Source organism: Xiphophorus hellerii, chromosome 19 (genome assembly GCF_003331165.1).
Source record: "Xiphophorus hellerii strain 12219 chromosome 19, Xiphophorus_hellerii-4.1, whole genome shotgun sequence".
Lineage (NCBI taxonomy): Eukaryota > Metazoa > Chordata > Actinopteri > Cyprinodontiformes > Poeciliidae > Xiphophorus > Xiphophorus hellerii.
In genome coordinates, this window is record NC_045690.1 from 12,152,906 (window position 1) to 12,172,676 (window position 19,771).

At 39.5% G+C, this 19,771-nt stretch overlaps 1 protein-coding gene across 3 annotated transcripts in view; it reads right to left on the bottom strand.

Moving 5' to 3' along the window:
* Positions 1–448: 448 nt before the first annotated feature.
* esrrb (estrogen-related receptor beta) overlaps positions 449–19,771 on the bottom strand; it is a 56,362-nt gene continuing 37,039 nt past the window's right edge. For all 3 annotated transcript variants that reach the window (XM_032548009.1, XM_032548007.1, XM_032548008.1), the window contains 2 exons: positions 8,409–8,678; positions 449–4,664 (listed from right to left, as the gene is read on the bottom strand). In XM_032548009.1, coding sequence (XP_032403900.1) covers positions 4,420–4,664; positions 8,409–8,678 — 515 coding nt within the window. In that variant the 3' untranslated portion in view covers positions 449–4,419. The remainder of the gene's footprint in view (positions 4,665–8,408; positions 8,679–19,771) is intronic.

Below are 19,771 nucleotides of genomic sequence, written 5' to 3' on the forward strand. Positions count from 1 at the left end.
AAGTAAATTAGTTGATGATGCCAAAAGAAAAAGAAAATAACGAGAAGAGCAAGACTTTCAGCAGAGTCTGAGCCAAACTAAGCCATGTTGCTCTTAGATCTCAGCTTCTGTCATTGAACATGATGGATTTGGAAATGCTGAGTGTCTTGAAAATGTGAGCATAAAGGTAGAAATTTTTATTTACCAAAACATTCAATCAGGGACTGCTGTCCTGTTGAAGCTAGCCACAGCATAACAAAATATGCTAAAATCTGTTATTTTCTCTGCGCTAAGCATATATAATAGAACCCTTTTTTACAGTAACTGCTCTACAGTGACATGATGTTGCCTTGGCTCCTAAGTAATTGCTGGTAATGATTGCTCATAGCAGCAAGGCTTAAAAAAGTATTTTCTAGTGCATGGATTTTCTTACAGTACAGCTCCTAAAAAGACATCAGAATAGACTTAATCAATGCAGGCATATCAAAGCTTTACAAGCAGAAATTGGTGACAAAATCTGAATTGGTGCATCTTTTCTGACTAAACGTGAACAGACAAAAGAATAAAGTTGTAAATCATTTTATGCAGATGTAAAATTTTCAGTAAAAGCACAAAAAAAAAATCAGAGTTCATTGAGTATTTAATTCATTGATCCTTTACCTTTTTGAAAATCAAAACAGAAGTTACACAGATATTGGTGATTCAACAATTAGAGATATCAATGTACACCATTGCCAAATGATATATTTCACACCATAAATACTCAACACAGACGCAGGAAATCAGTTACCTGCTCCCTGTTTGCAGTTTCTCTCAAGGGACCAATTCTGACACAACAATGCTCTTATAAACACACACCCACTTTGCTCCACCCTAACGGTAAAGTTGTACGGTCGACATGAAGCATGCTTTACCTTTACAAATGCCTGTGAAGAATGAGTGGGTAAGAAGAAACATGACTACAATTACAAATGTTTTGGCAGGAGCACTGAAAAATTTTATTTTTTTGGTGGTTGATAAAAACAATAATGGCTCAGGTATGTCACAGATGAGAGCAGAAAGTTGAACCAGAGGTACATTGATAATATGTTGATGAGGTAGTAGCCAGCGGGACGCTGCATACTTAGTTCTCCAGTGGTATTTCGGCAACCTACTGTTGTTGATGCTAATATATTTACAATACACATACAGAAACAACTTGTAAGTAGGCATGAGCCGGTTACTCTAATCCAGATTTTTAAAAAGTCAGCCTCTATGCCATTCCTATGGTTTAAAGTTATTTTAATTAGCTGCCAGGGAAAATTGTCTGACTGAGCGGAGTTTTCTCTGGCTATGTGGTGCATAGAGTAATGTACTGCTGCCCTTCCCCCACATTTTGCTGAACACCACCTACGTTCTGGCTTAAAGAAACCTTTTAAGTTTTTCTTACACTTACAAAAAAGACTGAATTGAAAGTTTGATATTATTTCTGGAAAGCATGGACCAGCCATCACTCTTAATAACATATGGCAAGCTGTTTCAAATCAAGTGATCATGTTGTACATTTTTGTTTTAAATCTTTATCAACCATATTTTTACTCAAGATGAGACTCTTATACTGGCCCACACACAGTAAGTTCTGTCTTTCACTTACTGTAGTGTCAATGCAGAGAAAAATGATCAAAAGTTCAAAATTATTCCCAAGAATTTTGACCATCTATAAAATTTTGTTTACAAAAAAGTTGCTATTTTTTTTTTATTTTATATTTATTGATGTGAGTGCAAATTAAAGATTGCATTGTTTTGACCAAAATTATTTCAAATATAAGAAAAATTATTTAAAGTGTTGCTCACTCTAAAAGCACTTAGTGTTTTCAGTCAAAACTGGTCCTTGCTGTATTGCTCAACATTAAAATAACTACCTTCTAGAAATCAGTTAGTTGGACAGTGGCAAGAGCAAGTAGGGGAGAGTTGGATGAACACTATATGGGCTTGTGTGGCCACTATAACTTGTGCAATGTCAGAAATTACTTTGATCACAGTATCAAAATGTTGTGATAGTCACAATTTATGCTGATAAGCATTCCCTTCCCAATATGGCTGCAAGTTCCCATATTTTTGTTTCTGCAGTTAAAAATCTCCATATGGGAATGTTGTGGAAGTTTAACTGGCTCTTATTATGAGAACTCTATTTTGAAACTACAGTTGGGCATTGCATAAAAGCATTTAGATCTTATTGTGTGTTTCAGTTTTAAATCGCTTTGTTACAACAGTGATACCTTGTAACGGTGATATTTCTACTCAAGTTGAGACTCACACTGGCCCATGCCTATAATATAAGTCTTATACGTAATACATTGCCATTTTGCAGGAGAAAAACTGTTGCAATTATTCATTCCTCTATTTGAATTTTTTTCTTTGCTATCTCTTTCTTTTTACTGTAATTTTAACTGAAATATGTGCAAATGAAATCTAATTACACTGTTTTATATCTAAAAGATTTTGAATATGCTGTCTAAACACATGCCTTTAGCATGATTTCAGTCAGAATTGGTCCCTGCTGTATTGCACAACAGTAAAACAACTTAAATTTCATCTTCTACAGCAGCGTTTGTTCACTGGGTAGTTCAAGTAGGGAGGTGTAGGATGATCTAGGGAGTAGTTATTCTCCATTAAGTGGCCATTCAGGCAGCTGCTGACCGCTCGATCGCCACTAGCCTTTGATATCACAAGCGTAGCCGCAACTCTAACCTATGCAATGTCAGGGATTCCTTTGATCACAGTATCATATTGTTGTGACATAGCCACAATTTATCACTACAGCAGTATAAGCATTCCCTACCAGCACATTCCCCTGCACGTGGAGGGCGGCGGATGGCACTGAAGCATTACTCACACTTAGCGTAATGGACCTAAACACGGGAAGAAGCAGGACAATTTTCCCCCCACCAGAGATCACACCTTGCACAGACACACCGTTGCCCTTTGAGGCATGCACACTTTGTTTCTTGCATAGCTGTTCACATGTGCATGATCGGGCGCCAGAGATTCTCACGGGTGCCGGCAGGAAGGGTGTTATTCTGCGTTGGCCACCGTGTCAACATGAGGTCAAGGAGTGGTCCACGTGTTCATTGTACTCCTGGTCCAGAGGCTGTACGGACAACCGCCCCCCCCCACTGGGTAAAAATAAACCCAGTGTGAAGCGCCGCAACTCCTGCTTTGCACCTGCTATTTACCTCCATTCAGCTGAAGCCCCATAAATGCAGGCGCCGCTATTAAAAGATGGAAGGTGTCTAAAATGGTGAGAGCAGATGCCGGACACCTTGCTCCCTCTGGCTTAAAGAGCCCAAAATAGCGTGGTTGACATATAGGCCTCTGATTGTTTGAACAAGGAATCTCATAGACTTCTGCCACTCGGCATAAATCCTTTGAAACTACCACACTGAAACCGCTGATTATCTTTCACCTAGACTGAATCCGGTCATCTATTTGCATGTCAAGAAGCAATTTCCACAGGCTTAAGCGACAGCTGAATCTGGGGGTTTAGTGCTTGAGAAGCACCAACACAAACTTCTTCACTAGAGGAGAAAAATGAGTGTACAACAGGGGAACAAGTGGTGACTGGCATAGGTGAAAGTGACTATGAACAGGCATGGTCTTTAGGCAACAGCAGCAAAGAAAAGCACATGAAACACTGGAAATTAAGCATGGCTTTTCCACAGTCCCTCTTATTGCTGAATTACTACATAAGACTATTTTACCTGCCTATGCTAGGTTGGTTAAACATGGATTCAGCGAGTCTTTCAGTCTGAGAAGGATCCACTAAGATCACACTGCTTACTGTTCAGGAGAGGTATATTAATCCAAGGACATTTAATTGATAAGAGTTCACATTTAGGTAACAATTTTCCTCATTTCTCTCTTTTTTTTTACATTTTTTTTCTTTTGTAGGAGGAGAAGAAGAAAACATGGTTACCAAGTTTGTCGGATTTCGAACTGTACACTCAGCTTTCCAAGTACGGTAGTAATTATTTACATGTCCTGGTTAAGTCCAGACAAAAAACAACAACACACGAGTCTGCTTATGGTTGTTGACACCTTTGCTTTCTTCAGAACAATTTTTTTTTTTAGGAACTTTTTACTTGTTCTGAAGATGCAAAGGGGCAGGAAGGTCCTTCATATAGAGCATGACCACTGACAATTACAAAAAGAAAATTATTACTGTACATAGCATTTATTATATATTTTAAATTAATCTGCATCATTTTATATTTATACTAATAACCCAAGTTTTCCACTTGTTTTTTTTTTCTTTTTTGAATTTAACGTCCCAAGGTTCCACAAACAGGAGGAGTTGTCAGTCTCTGCTTTGCAAACTACATGGCCGATTCTGTCTCCTGAGATCCCTCAGCCACGATTCAAGTCACTCTCTGTCTTCTTGTTGCAGCCCTCAGCCTCCAATCAGACCTTGGCCTCCAGCATCTCCAGGAAGAGTTTGTGCATGGGCACCTTGCCCTGCACCTTAATGCTGTAAAAGTGCTGCACAGCCTTAGTTGCAGTCTGCCTCAGCAGGGGCAGCGTCATGAGCAGCTTGCCAGCCCGTCGCGGGTCCTCCTGATGCTGGCTGCTCTCGAAGTCCTGAAGGGCCTCGTGGAGAGCGTCCTGCAGTTTCTGGACCGCCTCCATGTCTTCTATGTGCATGGAGTCTGCTGGGACAAGAGGAAAGAAAACAAAATATTAGAGAACTTCAAGTCCTAAAAATATTGGGGGACTGTAAATTCAATATATATAAACAAAGACTTGCAGTAGAGATATAATAGTAGAAAGTCAAATAGTAGACTCAAAGCTGTCAACTGCACAAGCTACCAGTATCAGGGTACAGTCAAGCTCAAAATTATTCATGCTCCTGGCTCAAATTAGATGTAAATTTATTTCTATAAAACCAAGAAGTTTGTTTCTCATAGGAAATAAAACGGGCATCTCCCAGAAGATAATAAAACAATGTAAAAGAAGGAATAAATCCAAAATATAATAATGAATTAATTTATTTCCAATAATTGTGTTACTTGTATACCACACAAATCTGAGGTTTGTGAAAAAAGTGGCAAGAAGAAAGACTGTTGGAAGCAGTCGTGAGAAAGACTGTGCTCTGGTCAGATGAGACACAAGTGAACTTACAAAATGCTATGTGAGTTAAAAAACAAATCACCTGGCACAAACTAAATTCTACATTTAATGCTCTAAGAAAGCTTTAGAAGATGCAGAAGACTTGATACTGAGACAGAGCAGGACAATGACCTTAAACATACAGCAAAAGCTACAATTGAATCTATTAAATTAAAGCATACTCAGGTTAGATAGACCGACTCAAAGTCCAGACCTAAACCCAAATGAAAAGTTGTGGCACGACTTGAAAAATTATTTTTAAAGAGATTAAATCTGACTGAATTAGAACTTTTCCCAAAAACAATGAGCAAAAATGTCAATCTGAAAATGTCCAAAGATGGTAAAAACTACTTGTAGTTGTAAAAAAGATGAAAGGTAGTTCACAGTACTGACTCAAGAGAGCTGAAAACAAACAAATGCCACACTTTTAAAATTTGTATTTGCGAAAAGTTTAAAAACTAAGAAATAATCTTTCTTCCAATTCACAATTACGGATTACACTGTGTTGGTCTATCAAATAAAAAATTCTAACAAGATGAAATAAGAAAGAAGAAACCACACCTTTTAGATAGTTCTTACATTTTACTATTTGATCAAGTAGTTAGAGTTTATATTTGGACCTGATCACTGCGACTGAAAATCAATGTTATTCTCGAGTAAACAACATTATGAATTCAGCCCAATCTGTGGTGTGAGCATCCACATTAAACACCTCCCTGTCAGATCCAAAATATGGAAAAGGGCAGCTCCATATTAGAGATGAACTCTACAAATATATATGAAGAAAATTGGACATTTTCACCTCGTGATAAGTCTTTGATCCTCTATATTTATTAAAGTAAATCTTTATTTTATTTTTATCTTTATACTCTTAAACTCAGATTTTCTCCTCCTCCTGAAAAGTTTCAGACAAATCTACAGTTTCAGCCAAGCAACCCTATGGTTTTTCTCACACCTGTAATGATATCTTAACACAAGTTTTGCTTCTTTTTACTGATTCAACATCCCTTCGCGTTACCACCCTCCTCTTTCCTTTTCGGCTTTTATTCTTGGCCCGCAGCTTTTGTCTTCCAGCTCCTCTCTCTCTCTGGCAGGCTCCGGGGTGGCACTCTTCCTCACCGGTTAACTGGCACCTCGCACTCAGGAGACAGCGTGTCATTGGCCGCCTGACTCGTCTCACCTTGGCAGCGCATATTTTACCGCGCGGGACAATAAAAGGCAAAACAGATTTCAGGCTTCGCCCCAGATTCATTGACTGGAACAACTGTATTCCCAAGACCTTGAGACATTTCTCACCCTGACGGTTTTCAAATCCACAGTGGTAAAATGAAGTAGGTCGTTTTTGTAAAGTGAATGCGGGAGGGGGTGTGGGGTGAGAACAAAAGCCAAAAAAAAAAGGGAAAAAAAAACACAGATGAGGTTATGGTGGGACATAATTATCTCCTTTTTTTCCCCACAGAAGCCGTGTTCACAACCAAATCGTTTGTTTTAACAAATCAACCCAATGTTTTGTTCTGTTTTTCACACCTTTGCACAGACACACATTTCTGTGATAAAGCTGCTTTAATGAAATGTTTTACAGCGGAGGGAAAATAAAAAGAGCGATGGAGACATCTCAACAGATGGGAATGAAAAGAGGGCAGAGCGCATGCCGCTCTGTTCAGTGGAGGAGGGGGTGGAATAAAAAACAACTTTGAAGAAACAATTTCCCTGCAATCCATCAGTGAGCCCACGTCGATCGAATTGATAAACTGCTAATTACAAAATCAATCGCTATGAATTTTCACAGCTGTCAGACAGAGGGGTTCCCAGGAGAGCGATCTCCCAGAGACCTTGTTCCTCCTCCTCTTCTCTCCCCCGTCCCCCATCTCCGCCTCACCCCCCTCCCTACCTGCCTCCCCAAAGCTCTGCTGTCTGAAAGCAAAGTCCCTGCATCAGCATTTTCATTTTCAGCCTAGGACAAAACAAGGGAAAGAGGCCCGGTGACCCAGGCGCGCATTGATCAGAGCGGGACAGGTCCTCAAAAGGCGCCTTGTCAATAGCGCCATGCAGCCTTCGCATCGGAACAAACGAGGCCCACCGCTTCCTGATATTCATTCCATTCGACTTAACACATTTTATTGACAGTCCCCGTGCTCCTAATGAAATGCTAAATTTACCTCACATGGCTGTTGTGCCTTGCGGCTACTGTTATGGAGATGGAGAAAGAGAAGGGAGCGCAGGAGAAATACAAGGTGCAAGGAAGGTGTTCAGTTCCAAAAAAAGGGAAATAAAAGGTTCAAAATTAAAGGTTAGTCTTAAAATTTCAGGAGAAAAAAAGACATTGCATTTCAAAAAATGCAATAAGTAATAGTCCAAGTCTGGTTATATACTCTATTATACTACGTAATACATTTCTCATTAACATTTTAAAATGTTAAAAAATAAATCATATTATTTTAGTTGATTTTTGCATGTATTTGTTTGTACAGATAAAAGCTCTTATCTTTTGATTGATGAAACTGTGAAATATTATTGATTAAAAATACAATAAATTGAAATAAAACAATAGCTGTGTACAGACAACAGAATAAAAGCATCAAATTTGTTTTTGATTTTCTCAAAATTAGTCATTAAAAACGGGTCTTGTAAACACACTAACTATAATAAACTATGCGTGATAAAGAAAAAATAATAATACATCAACAATCATGCCGCAGAACTTTTATATTATTATAAACTACATACTGTATGTCTAGTCCTATTTAAAATCATGAGTATTGATTTAAATACAAATAACTTGTATGGAGATATAGAATACTGACTTTGATTACATTTTATTTCAGTAACAGGATCACATACATATTTTGAAAAATGTTTTATTCAATAACTTCATGTAGTTTGAATTATATCCCACATTAAGAGTATTTTAAAAGTGTTTAAGCAATATAACTGATGCTACATTTATGGGAATCCAAAATCCTTTCTATAGAATCACTGCAGCTGAAGTCTCTATTTAAGTTGTATCTTGCTTATTAAAGTTTATCAGTGTAAGGAGGAACTTTAAATAAGTAATACATGTTGTAAAAATCAAAATTTTAATTACATATTTTGTTTTATATATTATTAGTGTGTGTTTAGATAATTCTGCAACCTTATTTATTATTATTATTAATAAAATAATTTGCCAATAAACTATTGGAGGCAAAGAGCAACCATTATTTACCACAACAAATAAATAAAAATCTTAAATCTAAGCATATTTATCAATTTAATTAATGGACTGTATGCTCCACCATTCCCACCTGAGTTGGCGAGAGCGATGGCTTTGAGGGTCACAAACTCCTCCTTCTCCACCTTGAGCTTCTTGTACTTCCGCACCAGCTGCAGGATGGAGACATAGAGGTCAAGCAGACCCGTCAGCCGCGAGTGCTCCTCGTCCATGATGTAGTCCTCGGCGTACACCAGCTCATCCTCGTATGGCAACGAGCGGAACACGATGCTGAGGATGAGGATTTCCATCCAGGCGCTCTGCAGTAAGCTCATCTGGTCTCCCAGAGAGAGGGTGGAGAAGCCTGGGCGAGAAGACGGAAACTGTGTGAGGGCAAATGTGACATGAAAACAGATGGCTTGAAGAGAAAATACTACGTTTTTAAAAAAAATTTATTTCAAAAAAGCAGCTTAGTCGGGTAAATTTAGCAAATTGAAAACCAGGACGTGGCTAATCAAGAAAACAAACATGATCCATCCAGCCAAACTGGCTCAAAGTACACACTGAGGCACAGGCGCTTAATTTCAAACACACAGTAGAAGGTCTTCTTTGAAGCTTGTCTCAGAGCACTTGAGTGGGCTTTACTGTAAGTGAGGACCGTAAATCAGAGCAAAGGTCTGAGATACACAAAGCCATATGGTTACGCCTTGTATCCTGCCCCTGTTCTATTGGTGTTAGGGGGATTAGCACAGAAACACATTCATATTGGAAGGGTTGAGGACATGACATGCACGCTGTAACAGGAGGAGGGGACGCACACAACCACGCGCGCGAACATACATAGCGTGTCAACCAAGAAAACAAACAGACGTGCACATTGACATCATGACATCTATATGTATGCACATAAATTCAAACACATAAAAAACAGCCATAGCCCTGGGATCAGGAGGTTCAAACCAGACCTGAAGACCTGCTTAAACCCAGGGTCTCGTTCTGCAGCAGCTGGGAGAGCTGAAACTGGCATGGGAACATCAAACCACTGTCATTTCCTCCTAGACACCTCTACATATGCTCAGAATAGAACATCAAATAAAACAAGCTGCTATATCCCCCTCAGATGAGCTCTGGGGAATTCAAACAAAAGAGAATCAAGGAGGAGAGGAAGAACGTAAGGGGCAAGGAGACATATACAGTTCTTTACAAAAATATTTAAACCACATTTTATACGGAGTCAAGTAATGGATAAGGTGGAAGTGGAATTAAAATGATTTATATGTTTGAAACTGTTTTACTAATAAAGACTTGAAAAGTGTGGTGTGCCTTTTTCAGTGCATTGGAAATAATATTTAACTGAAATAATCAGCAGCAAGTCTAAAAATGTGTCCTTTGAACATCTGAAATTTTTTTTTATGCATTGCAGCTTAAGCTGAGTCAGTTTGAATTTAGCTTGAGCTTTCAACATCAAAGAACAAGTCCTGTCACAGACTCACAATTACATTTGGGTGTGAACTTTGACTGGGCCATTACAACACATGAATATGTTTTCATCTGTTAAAATTAGCACTGGCTGTATTTTTATGATGGTTGTCCTGCTGAAACTATCTTGACTTGTGCAGAGGCACAGTAAAGTCCACCCATCTTCTTACCAACTCTGACCAGATTCCATGTGCCTGTTGAGGAAGAGCATCCCCACAGCATGACACTGTCACCACCATGTTTCAATATGGGGGAAATTCATTTGGTGTGTTTTTCTTCAAGTATACACTTGAAGAAAAACAAGTAAAAGCAAAAAGATTATAATTTTTCTTGAGCACCTTCTTCCACTTGCTTTCTATTTCTCCTATACAGCTGATAGGAAACTTTAAAAGGGACATCTTACGGCTTTCTTTCAACAATGGCTTCCTTCTAGCCCTGATCCATGAAGTGCCAAAATAACAGTTGCTCTATTGAGAGATTCTAAGATGTAGATCCCTGCAGCTCCTCCAGAGTCACCATGGGGCCTCTTGGCTGCTTCTCTGACTACTGCTAAAACATCCAACCTTGTTTCTGTCTCCTTATTTTGTGCAGGTATATCACATAAACACACAGCTAAATTCAGTGAATTGTGAGCTAGTGATGTGACAAAATGTTAAAAGTTTCCACAGATATTAATATTTTTGCGAGGCACTGTTGGTATCCTTTTCTTTTCCTTTACAATTTAGCTGTCAATAAAATACACAGGCCTGCAAAGCACTCACCATATTACCAGGCTCCCCTCCCCCAGCTAGGCGTTCCTGCAGGCGGCTCATTCTGACAGCATATTAGACTCCCCAGCACCGCCCCTGATTGCTTTTACAAGTTTGCTGGTGCCACAGTACCTGCCACAGTGTGATTAACAGGCGATAGATTACTGTATTGACCAGGCCATGTGCATCAGACATTTTCTCTTGAATGTAAATGGCCTGACTATGGCATGGCCACAAGCCCGATGTTTATCTCCCCCCGCCAGGACTCAACACATGCAGCTTGAGAAGACAAAAAGAAAAAAAAAAAGAACCATGAGAGTGAATGAAAAAAAAATCAGGGTGAAGGGAGAGAGAAACAAGAAAAAAAGAAGGTAGGAAGAGTGGTACCTTAGTGTTCAATTTCCCTTATCGTGGTGATGACCACGGCAGGGGAAGAGCTGCAGGATACATTAATTAACAGATTGTGATCAGAATGTGAGGGCCTTCACATTTTGAAGGGGAATCAATAGTCGGTAGAAAAGAGCGCAAACTGAAAGGTGCTAGAACCGTCCCAAATTAGAGCCAACAAAGCAGACTGCCGAAAGCACTCAAAACACTTGACTATTATCAGTGAAGCCAATAAGCCATATTTTGTAGAGGCCTGTGCCATTACACTTATCCAGGCGGCATCTTAAAATGCTTTGTTGTGTTATTTCCTTGTCTGCATACGTAGCCATTATGTCGGACAGAATGTGGACTGGCCGGAGAGAAATTGTCAAGCGAGCACGGACGTGGTGCTGATTGCCGCATCAGGTTGGCATCACAATCACAGACGAGGCTTTGTGTAGCCTTTTAATGCCAAGGAGGACTGAAGCGGAACTAAAGCGCTGCTCCCGCGATGACAGCTCGCATGACGGCCCTGTTCAGGGCTCGCTGGAGTGGCTTTAGAGTTGTTCTGATACAACCGACACCTCTCAGCCATATGCAAACTTGTATCCCAGCAGCCTGCAATTACCTTTGACGCTAAAAGTCCTTGAATTTAATCCACTGTTGTGAGATGGAGAGGTAGTGTTTTTCCCCGCTCCATCCCCTCTCCTCAAAGCCTAAATTATCGCTCCAAATGGGATCTTGTGTCGTTGCCTCGCCTTTTTCCACTCAATTTAATCGAGTAATGAAGTGACTTCCCGACTCCACAGGTCACGCCGCGCTCCGGCCGCCACACTCTGAAGGTGGCCCGGTTAAGTGCCGTCGGAGTGGGTGATTTCCCCTAATGAAATATCAATATTTACATCTTCATTTCCAGCCCACTGCCTTGGCGGGGTTTGACCAAACATGACACAATATTGACCAAATCAGAGGAGCCTGCCTGTGCACTTGAAGGGCCTTTTCCGCTCCACAGTTGAACGCACCAGCAGGTTTCTGTCTTGGAGGCTTCACAGCAATAATTACGCCACATTTTCCTTTGTTCACATTAGATTTGAGCAGATCAATCAAATAAGGTTTTAACAATTAGCGATTTTTTGCCATATTAAATGGTTCATTATTGGAGGAGATCTAAATAATTATGTGTAAATACTACCAAACAGTTATTGAACCTAAAATACATGCACACACGCACACACACAAATGATCTCTAGGATGTCATTATTAAACCTCCATCCATCACTTAATCAAATCTGATTTCTTTCTGCTGAAGAAAAGCACCCACACAGCATGATGCTGCCACCTCCATGTTGTACTGAGACGTCGGAACGCTCAGTGGGATCAAACATTTTGAACATATTCCAAAAAGTTAAACGCTGGTCTCATTTGACCAGAACACCTTCTTCCACAGATCACATTGTCATTCATGAAAAAAGGATATAATAAATTAAGCTAAAATAATAAAACCCTGCACTAAAACAAGACTAAAAAAACATCATCTCTCTCTTTATCTACCCAAAAGCCTTCAGCTGTGAGCAGGAGGGGGCAGCCCAAACCCACAGACGGCCGTTTCAAACCCCGAGCGAAGATTAATCAGAGCGCTGTTTCATCTGCCGGAGAACAGGACGGTCCAAAATGAAATGCTGGAGATTTCTGTTGAGCTGGAGTTCATATTCTATTAATTTATTATTGTTTCTTTCTCCCCGAGGGCCATTAGCGCGAGTAATAAAAAGAGATGTAATTACGAGGCACGGCGGTCCCCTCCAGCTGCAGCCCCCTCGTAACTCACCCTCAATCAGACAACACAGCAGACAAAGAGGGGGGGAGCGAAGGAAAAAAAAATGGCAAGAGATAGAGAAATGGGGGATAAAAGAGAAGAGAAGATATGGGGCAGAGAGGAGGGAGATAACCAAGAAAGAGGACCAAAGAGGACCAAAGCATTAGTGGAAAAAAGGAAGTCTGAGATAGAAATGGGGGAAGGAGAGCAATCCTGGCTGGACACTGGCTGATCTATCATGGCTGGCTATCAGAAGGACAAGCGGGCCCTGAAGACTTCTGCCTGGCGGCAATCTCACCTCAGCCAAGTCAAGTGCTCTTCGGGCATCGGTTGAAGTAAAACTGTGCCCAAACAGGACCCGAGAGATTTAGCACTCCTTTTATTCTATCCTCAAACTGGGCCCAGTGATCATATCGCCATCAGCTTTTTTCTGTATCAAAGCTCTTCCTTTTAGTCTAAATGTCTGATTAAAAGATAAAAGAAAAAAAGAACACCTCTGATTTGTCCGTATTTGTTTTTATTCTGAAGCGTAATTATGGTTTACTGTTTTTTGTTCTTTGAAGCTTCTAGAATTTACATGACAGCATGCCGAGAATCTAATCAATAACAGCTTGGTAATAACTTGCTGTGCTCAACATAAATATTTTGACCAGAAATACAGCTGCATGTATGACAAACACAGATCTGCTGCAGCCTTTCACTCTACATTGATTTGATGACACGAAGGTTGTTGTATATACAACACAATTATGTTAAAACAAACTAATCATTGTTGCTAAGGGGAAAAAAAACTCACAAGAGAAAAATAATAAGCACAAACTTCCCAAAGGTCAGCTACTTGTATCAAGGTACTGTAAGTCTCAAAAGGCAAAATGCTCAATGCAACCACAGAAAACCTCTTGAGATATTTTATATGTTTGTTCAAGCCAACAGGGAACACAACAGTTTACACACCTCTGTTTTTATAATATACAGAACTGAGACCACAAGAAATATATTGAAATGTTTCCTCATTTAATGACCTACAACTTCTGCAGCCGAACTGGAAAACAAATGCAAGTCTTTCACTTGACTTTGTAATATTTGCTCACTCTTTTATCTAAAAAAAGTAGTCAAAATCAAGATTCTTAATGATGACTGTCTTCACTGTGTCACTTTGTATATCTAATGTCTTGGTCTTATGAATTTCTTTCATTATCTTCAACTGATAGCATAAGAACTATGGCGTCCACACAATTAAAGATGGTATAATTCTCTTTATTGCGTTACGCATCCCTGATGAAATGACTGCAGTAAATGAAAAGAAGGTTCCATCTATATGTGTCTGCATTTTAATAGAGGAGTGAAGATTTTTCCTTTCAAGTTTACATAATAAATAAAAATTTAAATAATAAATAGGTTGTCATTCTGTGAAAATATCCTACAACAAGGGTATCGTCCTATTGTAGGCAGCAAGAAAACTGATGATTTGACCAGGAGTAGGTGAATGTCATGAGGCTGAGAAACGTTAAATACAGTAATCCTCTTGTTTCAATTTGAACCCTATGATCCCCAGACCCTATCAGATGAGTCTTTAGCCCTCCCCTGGGTCTCCCTTGGCCAATACTGACTTTACAAATCTCTGTTTAGCCGCAAAGACGGGACGAATCAAGCTTTAATTATCACCATAATTACATATAATTTATCTTCGCTGCCATCAAGTAACATTGCTTAATGAGGGATGGCGCTCTGAGAACGATCACTTGAAGGCACATCAGCAGACAAGGCTGAGTGCCTTTCACATAAAAGAGACTAAGATAAAATACACAAATTCAACACAAATGCTATGATTTCAACAATTTTCAGAATTTTCCAACCAGATAACAAAAATGCAAGTTAAAGTCTTTTCCGCCTGCTTGGCAAGCATTATATTTGTGGTTCTTCCTACTTCTCATACACAACCCATCTCAATCTTCCTCAAGTTTTCTCCAGTGCGTCTTGCCTGGATTCAAGCCTCAGCATCCACCTGATTGCTCAATCTATCTTTATCCCCCATGCTGAAGCCTACGTCAGAGGGTAAATTGAATATACTAAGAGCTGTCTGTTGGTGTCTATATTTAATAAAGTGCGCTGATGAGGTGCTGATTTATCGCTGGGCAGTATTCACACTCTATTACAAGGAGATTACGCAGCCTGAGTGGGATCAGGCTGGCAACACAGTAAGTAGATTTTACAATTTAATGGGAAAGAGAAAACGGGAACCCTGATGGAGGGGGAGGGGGCTGCTGGGAGACGGTAGGTGATTAAAGCGCAAACACGACAACATACAAGAAGGTGTGATCTCTTTTCGACATCACTGGCTCTGTGTTAACAAGTAAAGCGGCAGCCACTTGTCTGTCAAATGCAGGGATTCAATAAAGCACAGATAATGAATATTCCCAAAACACCAGTGATAAATAACACAATGCAGTCTGATTCATTACTGTCTTCTGGCCTAAATCTAATACAACTAATGCGGAAACACCTGATGTTAAGAAATAGGAATTCATTTCTAAGCACCTAATAAAAAAGATACAGTGCTCTGCAAAAGCATTCATGTCCCTTATGTATTAAACTCACTGCTTAATGTGTTTTATTGGGAGTTTATGTAATAAACCAAAATAAAGTGTTAGGTAATTTTAAAGTGGAATTTAAAGTGATACATGTTTCTTTTTTTACTTTTTTTAAGAATTGCACATAAAAATCTGAAAGATGTGGAGTGCAAACTTTGTACAACCACAAATACCACAAAAAACCTCTTGTGGGCAATGTTGACATTGAGATTTTTGCTTTTTCTATTCCGACTCTCAAGTCTTGCCAGATGTCCTTAATTGCATTTAGGTCCAGAGTTTGATTGCACCATACCAACATGAGCTCTGACAGTACACTTAGGGTGTTTGTTCTGCTGAAAGCGAACGTCCACCTCTGTTTCAAGTTCAGGACTCCAGGACTGTCCAGTGTTTAGCTTCACTCCCATTATCTCTGACCAGCTTCCAAGTCCCCACTGAAGACAAACAATTTATGCTTTGCTGCCCAGTGCGTTACTGTCTGCCCATGGAAGGTTCGCAGCTGTGACAGATGATGGATTGAACATTGGTCTGTTAGATATTGAACAGTTGGTGTTGGGTATTTTAACCTGTTCATATAAAGAACCACACAGAGAGTAGCCTTTGCCAAACTCTGACACTGTCAAAGTTTAGCTTCTAGCACTACCTTGCATAAAAGGCATGCATGCCAGTTTTACCACGATAGGGGAGACTGCATCCAGGATAGTCACACTCTCAGTGTCAAGATAGTTTTAGTGCACTGAGGCTCTGAGTGTACTTAGTTCCTCCGTAAAACACCTGGACAGGGTGGAATTGAGCTTTACGTGATGGAAACGGGCCAAAGGGGCTGCACAGTGCACTGCAATGTGTGTCAAAGGTTGTTAGCACCTTAGGAGCAATAACCCATCTGTCAGCATCCCTGTAACACTGCTCCTGCTAACGACCCCAGACCCTATTCAGGGGACTGCAGACTGTGCCTCATGCTACTATTTAAAGAAGTGACTTAAGTGTCCGACAGTTTTGCTGTGATTAAGGGAGAACCAGAATGAGGGCAGGGCTGCTGTCTGCAATAGCAAACAGATGTAATGTACTTTAAATTTAATTAAATCCATCAATTCTTCACCTAACAAAAAGTATTCATATTCTTGAATTCACAACCCTGAACTTTAATGTATTTTAATTTGATTTTATTAATGGACAAACAAAATGTAGCAATAGTTATAAGTTGGAAGGAAATTTGCATAATTTTTCATTTATTTAGCAAATAAAGATCTGAAAAGTGAGTGCTGTATCCATCCAGCTTCCTTTCCTGACAGACAGGTGAGGGAGAAAGTTGTGGGTAAGTTTATAAAACAATATCACAAGATTTGCAAATCTCTAAGATCATGTTCATGTCAGTCTGACATTTGAAAGAGTATCCCACAACTGCAAATCTAACAGGACATGTTCATTCACTTAAATTGACAGGTCAGCCAATAACAACATTAATAAGTGGAAGCATTTAAGAGGCCAACGATAAATCTTAGAGGAGCCGCAGAGATCCAAAGCTCAGGTGGGACAGTCTGTAAAAGAATGGGGTTCACGTTCCTGAAGGAAATGTCCCTCTGTAGGCACACCAACAATGTAAAAGATTTGATCAAATCATATGAATGTTGTTAGTATGCACTAGTCAAAGTCCAGATCTAAATTTAATTTAAAATCTGTGAAAAGACTTGGCATTTTCCTAAAGTAATTCAACAGAGTTTGAACTATTTTGCAGGAAAAGAATCTTTTAACATGCAAAGCTCGTGGAGACATACACCAAAACATTTCCAGTCAGAACTGAAACAAAACAAGGTTCAAACCTAACTCAGGTGGACTGAATATGAATGTATGCCACACTTTGCTGAATGCAGTTTTGTTCAAAATTTGAGCTATTTTGTTGTTGTCTATCTTACAAAACATTACATTAAAGTTGTTTGTAAAGTGACAAATTAAAGGGGTATGAATACTTTTGTAAGGCTCTGGATGCGTAATCATTTTTATAGCTCAGAAGGAAAGCAGACATTGGACTATATCTATATGACTAATTCAGATTGTTATCCTCCACTTGCCCTCCCATTAATGTGCAATTGGGCCATTCTTCTCCACTTTATGCCGCTTTTCAAACACATTTTACAATGTTCTCTGTTAATAGACGAAATTAAAAATCAACTGGGAGATGCTAAGTGCCAATTTTTCTGACATTTAAACTGTTGAATTTGAACTTTAGTTATTGGCCCATCTGTAAGTGGCCTAATAAGTGTGTTCTACTTCATTATGAACTGTTAATCTTTTTAATTCCATCGCCGAAGGCCACAAAAATCTATCAGAATACAATCAGCACTTTTTTCCTGCCTGGTCCTGTAGTGGAGGAGGAGAAATATAGCAGGAGATGAGCGTGGTAGGCTGCCCCGGGGTACCGCCGGTGCATGGAGTGTTAGCACATGGAGTCTCGCTCAACCAGTGAACCGTCTCTGATCAGGTTCAGCCATGTACAACTCAATTATGCAGCCATTTCATGGCCAGAGGACACCCACTGTCCTAATACAAACGCCACCTCAGGGACAGATGCAAACCAAGCACTTAATAGAGGCAGTTTTTTTTTTCTTGCCTAAATGGTTACCTAATATAAAAAAACTATTTGATTCAACAATGAAATATTACGAAACAAAGGTATTAGTGAGAGGCTGTATGTGTTTACAATGAAGGAGATCAAAATAATCTGCTTATAGGCTATCATCTCACAGGTAGTGCAGATTATTCAGTGCAGCCTTTAAGTGGGAGATACCTGTGCTAATTTAGGAACAGAGCCATGGGCTCAAAGCGATGGGTTGAAATTATTATTGTTAGTCAAATCACAGAAACACTATGAATCTCTGCACTGTCTATTAAGTGCACTACAGCATGTAAGATAAGTGTAAGCAGGTAAATGTGAAATATTTAGAGCAAAAATAATAAATTGTAAAACAAATCCAAACGCGTAAGTTTATTTAAGGTTTCCTCACTCTCTTTACTCCCTAACAAAGGCAGTGTGTTCTGCTTCCAGCCCACCACAGTCCAGTATCATGGGATTTTTCAGAATGTCTGCGGTGCTGGCGTAATTTTTGGGTCACATCGATGGGAGTGTGTTATCGGGTCAGCTGTGATCCAGTCCTGAGTAAGCTCCTTGGTTAAACTCTCAGGCTGCTGACCATGCATGGCCATGTGTGGAGTGATCCAAACAGTTTAGACGTGTAAGGGACCGGAGCTGAGGCCAGGGCCTGGGAGCATATCCACCTCTAATCTCCTTACTATCAGATCTGTACCTGATTAATACCCTTCCTTCTGAGAAGTGCTCTAATACCTTTTCAGCACTATATAAAAAAAAAGGGTCAGCTTTATTTCCAGCTGGTTTGATTGAAATAAATTCTCTCAATTTACTTAACTTGAATTTAAATGATCTCAATAACTGACAGACATAAAATAAAAGCACGCAGCTGCTTGAGCTTTCCCGCACACTGACAGCTGTGTCCCTGTTCACGTTATGCTGATGAGAGAAGGAGGTTATGGAGTTGCCGCTGAGGGACACTGTCATTTAGTCTGTTACTCTTTCGCGCTTACAGCATCGTAATGCTGTAGAGTTATGGGGGTCAAGCGCAAGATCAAGCAGAATCTGCCTGGGTTGCAAAAAAAGAGCGACTAAACAACATGTTCTCTGTCAAAATCAGAGGAAAAACTCTTGAAGGAAGCAAAATCTCTGCTGACGTGAGGCGGTGTATTCTCAATGGTGTATCCTTAATTCAACAGCCTCTTATAACCTAACACCTCGTCTATCACGATGTCTATGGGGCACGGAAGAAACATGATTATGCCTATCAATAATTCAGGAGATGTGTGTGTGTGCTGCTCTTCGGTGCATTCAAGTGTGATATGATGTCTTATTTGTTTGGGCAGGTCCCAAACTTTGCTTTAAATCTCCCCGTTTCTCCTTCTTCATTCAGTGAAGGGATTTTAGATGCATTAATTCAAGATGTGTTTCTTGCAAAACTTTGCTAAGTGTTGACCTTTTTAGTCCAATAGACACTAGAAGGCTAAGTGGGCTGCTCTCATTATTTTATGACATGCTTACTTTTTTATGCAAAGCAAGTTTATTGGTATAGCACCACTCGTCAGATAGTGTATTAAATTTCTTTATAGGAAAATAAAACCATGAAGCTGAGGTATATTAGATTAATAATAAAATATATGTTAAAAAAAATAATAGCAGCAAAAAAACATTCCTTAAAAAGAGAAAAGAAAAACACTGAAAAATAAATTGAAAACAAAATTTAACAAATCATCTTCTATAGTTTTCACTGTCATTCTGTGTAATTGGGGGACGATCTCTAATACTGCAATTTTGGAAACAAAGGCAATAGCTTCTCTATAAATAGGAGTGACTCAAGATAAAAGCTTTAAGGAATCCCACATGCTTTGTGATTATAGT